Here is an 8,183-nt window from a genome sequence, read left to right on the forward strand (position 1 = left end):
TGGGAGGCTTCTAGAGATAAAGAGAAATCCTCTGTGCCTGGCTATTTAAAGAGACATAGGGAGGGTTAGGGGCCCTTTCCAGTCCTCTGGGCTTCACACAGGGAGCCTTAGAGGTCAGATCAATGTTTTCCTTTCTCCTCGCAGCAACAGGACTACCAACTCTTCTCACGCCTCCCGGGACATCTGCCAAGGGCCCAGGCCTGGCAGCCCCCTCCTCCATCCCTGGCGGGGGCGTGATGAGAAAACGCTGAACCGGGACTCGGGGACCAGGGTCCCCAGAGCGATCAGGTCTCCCCAGGCGATCCCGGGGAGGTGATGGGCGCGGCCAGGTAATCTCTAAGTTTCCCTCTACTTTGAGTCGCCTAGAGGTGCGAGGCCATCTGCCGGCCTCTCCGTCGGCGGTGTGCGCGTGCTTCCAAGCACAGACCCTAAGCCAGGCTGTCTGGTTTCTAGCCCAGCTCCACTACTAGTTAGTCATGAGACTTGGGGCCAGCTGCCTAACCTCTGTGCTGGGTGTGGGGAGCAGCCCCCATCTAGGAGGGTGGCTGGAAGATCAAGGGAGCTAATATGCATGAAACATGAGTGTGCCTGGCCCAGAACAAGTGCTGTGCAGGTGTGACCATCCCTACAGCTAGGTGTCTGATCCAGAAGTGATGGGAATTTTGAGCCCTACTATTTAGGAATGTGGCTCTTCCTCCTGTGGTCCTGGCAGGGTGTGGGGAAGAGACTGGACCCCAAGTAACTGCACCCGCTGGAGGAGAGCCACGAGTCAGTCAGGTTGCAGGAGCCAGGGGAGGGCCCGCTGCCACCGTGAAGAGCAGAACATGCGGCCTTGGGCTCAGCAGGCACTGGCCGTCCAGACCGTGGGCAGGCCACTTTACCTAGCAGGCTCTTGTCTTGACTTCAGGGCCATCGCTACCTGTAAAAGGGTAAAGCTTTGAATAAAATGCATCAATTGTTTTGATTAATTTCCCTGCAGGTGGAAAAATGAGGTCTATAAAACAAAAAAGCAGAAACACAGAGAATGATAGTTCTTTATTTTGATAGTTGAGGGGAAAGTTATAAAACAGACAACACAGAGCTTTGTAACTGCCTCAGATAGGCAATGAACACAGAGATGAACAATGAACAGGCAATGAACACAGGGATACAGAAATGTAAACAAGACAAGGCTTCCAGAGAATGTTAGTTTATGCTATACAACTTCCAGAATACAGCAGCTCCCACAGACTCTAAAGTAAACTAAAACGAGAGTCTTCCAGAACAATCCATACACGTTCAGAGGGAGGTCAGAGAAGGCTCCTTCCCTGCATCCGGGGACTGTGCAGATGCTGCTCTTTCCGGGCAGGAGAGGCCAAGGCTGTTTTCGCCTGGGCTTTGGCTTCACGGGGCAGCTTCACCTGCTCTGTTCTGTGTTCTCTTTCGAGTTTGCCTTCTCGTTCTTCGGCAGGCTGGCTCCAGCCCCTGCCCGTCTTTCCCTTTTGACCCACACCCCTTTCATGTTCTTAGCAGGAAGCCCAGCCAAGCCAAGGGTGCCTGGCCGAGTCCCTCAGGTGGAGCCAAGCAGCCCAGGGGTGGCTCCCTCCTTAGGTGCTCAAGACCCAGCCTCGCCATTTGCCAAACATTCAGAAAAAAGGCTACAAATATAACTTGTTAACCATCTTATACTGTCCTCCCTCTAGAAGTTTCTGATGTGTCTGGTTATTATTCTGTCCTAATTTTTTTGCTCCCGTCCTAGGGTTTTTGACTCTCCCAGGAAAAGAGCAGGCCTCGCAGCCTGGCCCTGCACTCTTGCTGTTACTTCAGGCAGTGGACTCTGGGCGCATCACAGACTCATCACCCCACCCGGCTTACCCCTGCGGCCGCAGCTGGACACCCCCCACCCCGGATCTCCGGAATGGTGAGTCGTTCCGCAAAAGGTCTGTTATCAGGAGACCAGGAGGCTCTCGGTCACCCTGAGACTTGCCTTGAAAGGATGTGGGAGGGAGGCAGAGACACGGGCGGGGGAAGAGCAGAAGATGTGACGGCTGTCCCGGCAGAAGAGGGAGAACAGAGAGCAGTACAGCCTCCTCCAGGCAGGGCTGGAGGAGAGTCTTAGGTTAAATATCTCAGGAGGTATGAGGGGTGGGGCTGGGTCAGGGCAGCCACCCCAGAGCCAAGGTGCAGAGGAGGCGTGAGACGTCCAGGATAAATAGAACCGCGTGGGGAGGAGAAAAGCCAGCTCCACCCTCTCTTAAAACAGTCGCCATCGGCACCAAAAATATATTACTATCTGTACATGTGTCATCTTTTAAAAAAGGAAATAAAACCTCCTTGGCACCTTGTAGTTGATTTCTTAAATATGAGGTGATATATGGCAAGGCCTCCCGCGTGCACGCACGTCCACGGCTGTGCACACGCGTGCGTCTCCCTGTCCAAGAGCAGCGCCCCGCAGCGCCCCTGCAGCCCTGAGCGCGAGGAACATGGCCGGGCGGGCCGCCGCCAGCTCCTGCATGGCTGTTGTTTGCAGGGGTGCCCTCTGCCAGGGCGCCTGACTCTGCGGTCCACGGGGGACCAGCAGCCCTCCATCCCCCCGCTGCTCCAAGAAGCAGAGGACAACAGGATCGCCCTCACGGACCTCCTCTGGGAAGGAAGTCCTGTCTCTGGACCCGAGCTGCTTCAAGTCAAAGGCAGCCCTGGCCCGCCCCGCGCTGCCCCACACTTACACGCGTCTGCCCGGGCTCAGGGCGGCCTCTGCCCCCCAGACACCGACGCAAATGCGAGCAGAGGTCGGCGCCGGCCTGAGCGAGCACGCGTGCCCGCGGGCTCCACGCCTGGTCACCGGCGTTCCGGCAGGAGGCCGCAGAGGGCGGGCTGGCCGGGCGGCAGGGAGGTGGCCCTCGTCTTCTCGGGGCTGCCCAGGCCGGGGCGCCGCCGCTCAGAGGTGGTGACCGCTCTGCAGCAGGGAGGTGACGGTGTCCTGCAGGGCCACGGCCACCTTCTTGGAGGTCTTGCGCAGCAGCGGGCTGTCAGGGTGGCGCTCCTTCAGGTGCAGGACGTGGCCCTCCTGGCTCTCGGACGTGCAGCCGCACTCCTCGCACACGTACAGCTTGGCCCGCCGCTCCTTGTACGCGTACTTCTGCTGCACGCCGTGGATCTTCTTGAGATGAGACTCCAGAGAGCAGCGCTGTGTGAAGGCCTTGTCACACAGGCTGCATTTGTAGGGCCGCACGCCTGTGGGGAGGGCAGCGCCGACGTCAGGGACCCGACTCCGCGGCAGAGGAGCGCCCGGAGGCCCGCCCGACTCCAGCTCCCCAGCGAGCCGCGGAGGACGTCTGCCCAGAGCTCCCAGGCCCCCCGGGGCCCAGCACAGCAGCGCGGCGGCGGCGGCCGCGGCCTCCGCCGGGCGGGCTCCTCTTACCAGTGTGGGTGCGCACGTGTCTCTTCAGGTCGAAGGTGTCGTTGAAGCCCTTCCCGCAGTAGGTGCAGAGGTGCCTCTTGACGTCGTTGTGACACTTCATGTGGCGATTCAGCATGCGCTGGTACGTGAAGGCCTTCTGGCAGATGTGGCAGGTGAAGAGGTCTCCACTGGGAGTGTCCCCCAGGGTCACCTGTGGGCGAGGACGGGGTTTGTGACGGACACCCAGGAGTTGGGGCTGCAGGTGGCAGATTGGGAGGACACACACACCAGCCCCCAGCCACGCGAGGGGGGCGGTGCCCACCCCAGGGGCCACACCTCTGTGCCCCTGGCTCCCAGAGGTCTGGTGGTGGGGCTGGAAGGAAGGTCCGCCTCCTGTTGGGCTCCTGAGTCTCTGCGCAGGGCCGCCACCCAGCCCCTTCCTCACCATCTGTAGAGATGGGTGGCCAGCTCCCCACAGAAACAGCCCGATTCAGTAACTCTGCCTGTTAAAAAGTCCTCCCTTCACTGAGCCCAAATCTTTCTCTGTCGTTTCTGCTCTCTGTTCCCATTCTACGCCTTAGGACAGGGAAGAGTGCCCACGATGCGGTCTCCGTGCAGCCTTCCCAGGCTGAGGCCACCACTGGGAGCCTGGAGTCCCCTCGCAGGCCAGCCCAGCCCCTGGCCTTACTTGAGCCTGACGTGGTCTGGTCTGAGTCCCTTTGCCACCTTGATGACTCTCTTGCTTATAAACATTTTTCATTTTCTTTGTAATTATGGAACAGCTGTTCAGAAGTGGAGACGTGGCCTCAACACCCTACCTCTGTGAATGTTCAGAGGTTACTTGTGCTTCGTGGTGGCCTTGTCGCTGGCCACTCCTCCCGAGCTCCCTGGGCACCGGGTGCGCCCCATCACCCCGTGCCTTCTGGCCCTGCATTGCTTCTGGCACCGGGTAAATGCCTTGTTGCTAGCTAATCAAGCCCTTTGGGGTCAGGACTCACTCCGCTGGCACACCTGCTGTCCTGTGCCCCCTGCTCTCTCTCTCCACGTGCTCCCTAGCCACTGGGATTAAGGGGTGGGAGGAAGGGCCCTCGGGGATCTGGGGCACTGTGTCAGCTCCCCGGCCAACCGCCCAGTACATGTCTTGGTGATTCCCCTCTGGTTACAACATATGGCCTCCGCAGGTAAGAGAGGCAGGAACAGCACTGCACGGCCAGTTTTCTTCAGTCTTTTGGCTCATAGGAAAGCTCCACGGGAGCCCTTCATCTAGACGACTGCTTCCAGATCCCGGAGCTTTCAGGAATGCAGGCCCAGCCAGAGACAGCCCTGCTGTTTGCACGCTGGAAAGCAGGGGTACTCCTGTGAGCTCCTTCCTGCCTCGGCTGCTGAGCAGTGGGCGCTCACCAGGCCCCGCCCCAGACGCAAGGCTCTGGGATGGAAGCACACACTCGGGCAAGGCGGAGACTGCCGCCGGGCACGTGCGCAGGGAGTTGACCACCAAGCAGACTCCAGACCTCACTCTCAGGCAGCGGAGACGCAGGCCCAGGCCAGCTTGCAGAGGCAGGCTCACGCTTCCCCGCTTCTCCTAGGACTTCTGTGTAAAGAGGTGCCTCCCCTCAAGACCAGAAACGAAGCTAAACAACCCCCAGAGACGACTCCGAAGGGTTAAGCGTCTTTTGAACCTCACTGCTTCTTCCTAGCTCATGGGCATTCTCACTTCGACCCACTTCTCTTCTTTCCCACCCCCGTCCGTGCTCCAGTGAGGTTCACTTCTCTGCAGAAACCTAGACCCAGATCCAAGGCCAATCTCTACTTAAGTCTCATGTGTGCCACGTCTCGTGGGCTGGACCCAGGAGGATACACGTGCCCCTGGTCGTTGGAGACGGCGTGAGGGTCAGTACCTTCATCTTGGTGCGCAGGAAGCCATGGTCTCTGCTCTGTGGGTCTGCCAGGCGGCTCGTGTCTTCGGAGGGCAGCTGGGCCACCACGCAGGGCCCGGGGGTCACACTATAGCTGGAGTCCCGAAGGCTCATGTCCAAAGCCAGAGGGCAAGAAGGGGGTTCGGCCACTGATGGCTCTGGCTCCCTGTAGGGCTGTGGTGGGAAGACGCCTAGGCTGACTGGGAAGAGAAGAACAGCCAAGTGAGGGGCTTGGTGGGGAAAAGGGGATTACGCGGGATTTCAGGAAGGTTCCCTGGCGGTAAGCTGGCTGGAACCTGGAGCCGCTGTCCCACCCCTTGCAGGCATGTGGCAGAGCAGGGCTGCCCCCAGCCCACTGCATGCCGCACCTCCCTCCCCCCACCCCATTAAGGTAATTACAGGTGACGCCAGCCAAGCTCCACGGCCCACAGGCCTGCCCGCTGAGTAATTTGTGTCTTAGCGGAACTGGGAGGACCAAACCTGCCCTGCCAATTATTCTTCCCGAGCTGTCTGCCTGCCCCACCTGGGCCAGTCCCTCTGGGTTCCAGGCCTCATCCACGCTCCTGCAGGGACAAAGGGCACCACTGGAGGCCCTGGACCCAGGGACTCACCTCTGCCCCAGAAGGGTCCCGGTGGTCTGCGCCACTCCGGGCCTCTCTTCCAGGCAGACGTAGCTGCTGGCCGTGGGGGACGGGGTGGTCCTAACCCCCCTCTCCTTCAGGATGGTCTGTCCCTGACGTTGCAGCTTATTGGGGCTCCAGGCTCCCCACTCCCACTGGCCCAGCTTAGCAAGCGAGCAGGCCGGGTGGGGCAAGGGCAGGGAGGAGGTCAGGGAGCAGCAGGTGGGTGCGGCCTAACAGTCTCCTGGGCAGCCTGCCCGGCTGTTACGGAAGCCTCCCCTAGAGCAGGGACCGCTCACTTGCTTGGTCGCTGTGGCACTTTGAGGGCTGGGCTCCTGCCCTTCGCACGGCAGCTGCAGCGATACCAGCAATACCGGCAGCCCTTGGACACGCCGCTCCCCATGGCAGACACCTCACGCTAAACAGGGCCAGAGAGGCTTGGCCCTCGTCCTGACTAGACGGGAGGGGAGCTCTCCCGAGTGACACAGAGGAGACAAGGCTCAAACCCCCAGAGCTGAGGCAAACAAGCTAATGTTACAGTTTGGTCAGTATTTTTCTCCCGAAGAGGCTAAGCTAGGAACATTTTCCAAGCCTCAGAAGGAAAAATCAAGAGGGGCACAGGAAGGAAAGGATGAGTGGGCTTCAGGGAGAGGGACTCAGCAGGTTGACTTAGGGTCTCAGAACCATGAAGAAGGCCCCCTGTGCCCGCAGCCCCCGGCCGGTGAGACAATGGACGGGGTCCCGTGGAGGGGCGGCCCCCAGCAGGATGCAGCGGGCGAGGCTGGAAGCAGAGGACACACCAACGGAGGAAGGGCAAATATGAAGGCAGCCAAGTTTCGGGAGAGGTCCCCGATCTCGCCCCCCTCAAACATAACAAAGTTCTGACAGGGGAAGAATGCTCCTGCCCGCCACCCAAACCCGTTCTGCTGGCACTGGCGCCGTCTGTCTGTCCGTCTGGGGACTGTAATGAGCCACCTCATTCCGGGAGTTGATTCACCAGCACCTGGCCCTGGCCTGGCCTCTCTCCAAGCCCTGGACGGCTGGACGTCAGGCCGCAGCTCTCGGAGGCCCCCCGCGCCCCCCGTCCTCCCACAGTGCCAGCCGTCTGGGTACAGGGATGGGGGCTGCCGGAGGGCGGGCGTGTCGGCAGCTTCAGTTTATGCCAGATTACCAGCTAGTGGAGATCTTGGCTTAGAATTCAAAACTGGATGACAATTTCCATTTCTCAATCCAGGTAGAGGCCAACAGGAGCCTCTACCCTCTTCTGTCTTTCAGTATCAGGTAGCGAGACCAGGGCTCCCGAAAGTTGGAGCCGGGCCGCAGAGCCCGCCCACGGGGCAGCAGAGGGAGGAGAGACAGCAGGTGAGGGCTAACCGGCTTGTGCCCAAACGCCTCGGCTCCCTGGCTCCGCCAGAGTGGGGTCCATGGTGAGGGTTCTGAGGATCTAAGCAGGTTTAGGGGGAGACCTGTTTCCCAGGCCTGCCTCTCCCGTTCCGCAGAAGCCCTGAAATGACAGTGCTGGGGAACCGGGCACAGGCAGCGGGCCCGCCTGCTCTGCCCCCGTGCCGCCTTTCCCCGAGCGAGGGGCAGGTGAGGCCGCCAGGGTGGGGACGGCTGCCTCATCCCCCCCGCCCCGCCAAACCCGTCTTCCTGCCACCCCCGGGAGCGTGTCCCTGCCGCTGCGCCTATCACCGGGTGTCTCCGAGCAGCAGGAAGCAGAACTGGTTGGGCCCTGCTTGTGCGGCTCTCTGTCCCCTAATTAGATGTTTCCGGCAAGGTGGCGGCCGCCGTGGCTACTCATCACCCGCCCGCAGCTGAGGAGTGTGGCAAGGCCCTCTCCCTACCCGCTCAGGGGCTGCACGGGTTCCCCTTCTGTCGGCTCAACATGCCCCCACCTGGATGACACTGTGGGCATTGGGCCCAGAGCAGCTTCCCACCCGAGGCCTTCAGCAAGTCCCCTCTCTCTTGGATTGAAAGCTCCCGGCCCAAATACCAGATGGGGTGCCAGGTCCTACCCTATCCAAGGCCTCAGGCCAGGGCTGGGCACGAGGCCTGGCCCTAGGCTCTCTGGGGAGAGCGGGTGAAGCAGACGTGAGGACACCTAGCCACGGGCTGGGGCTGCTGCCGACCTGGGGGCGGTGGCGGGGGGGGCCCCAGTGTGTCAGCCCAGCCCAGGCGGTGGCGTGGGGGGGGCCCAGTGTGCCAGCCCAGCCCAGGCGGTGGCGGGGGGGGGGGGCCCAGTGTGTCAGCACAACCCAGGCGGTGGCG

General features: G+C 61.1%; 1 protein-coding gene across 3 annotated transcripts in view; it reads right to left on the reverse strand.

Moving 5' to 3' along the window:
* Positions 1-1,022: 1,022 nt before the first annotated feature.
* OVOL1 (ovo like transcriptional repressor 1) overlaps positions 1,023-8,183 on the reverse strand; it is an 11,587-nt gene continuing 4,426 nt past the window's right edge. The window contains exons 2-5 of one of the 3 annotated variants that reach the window (XM_055078664.1): positions 7,290-7,419; positions 5,278-5,495; positions 3,401-3,590; positions 1,023-3,213 (exon numbers count right to left, since the gene is read on the reverse strand). In XM_055078664.1, coding sequence (XP_054934639.1) covers positions 2,918-3,213; positions 3,401-3,590; positions 5,278-5,495; positions 7,290-7,341 — 756 coding nt within the window. In that variant the 5' untranslated portion in view covers positions 7,342-7,419 and the 3' untranslated portion in view covers positions 1,023-2,917. Of the gene's footprint in view, positions 3,214-3,400; positions 3,591-5,277; positions 5,496-5,906; positions 7,266-7,289; positions 7,420-8,183 lie in introns of those variants that run through there. The other 2 variants (XM_055078665.1, XM_024133283.3) reach the window with 2 other exon arrangements.

Source organism: Physeter macrocephalus, chromosome 16, assembly GCF_002837175.3.
Source record: "Physeter macrocephalus isolate SW-GA chromosome 16, ASM283717v5, whole genome shotgun sequence".
Taxonomy (NCBI): domain Eukaryota; kingdom Metazoa; phylum Chordata; class Mammalia; order Artiodactyla; family Physeteridae; genus Physeter; species Physeter macrocephalus.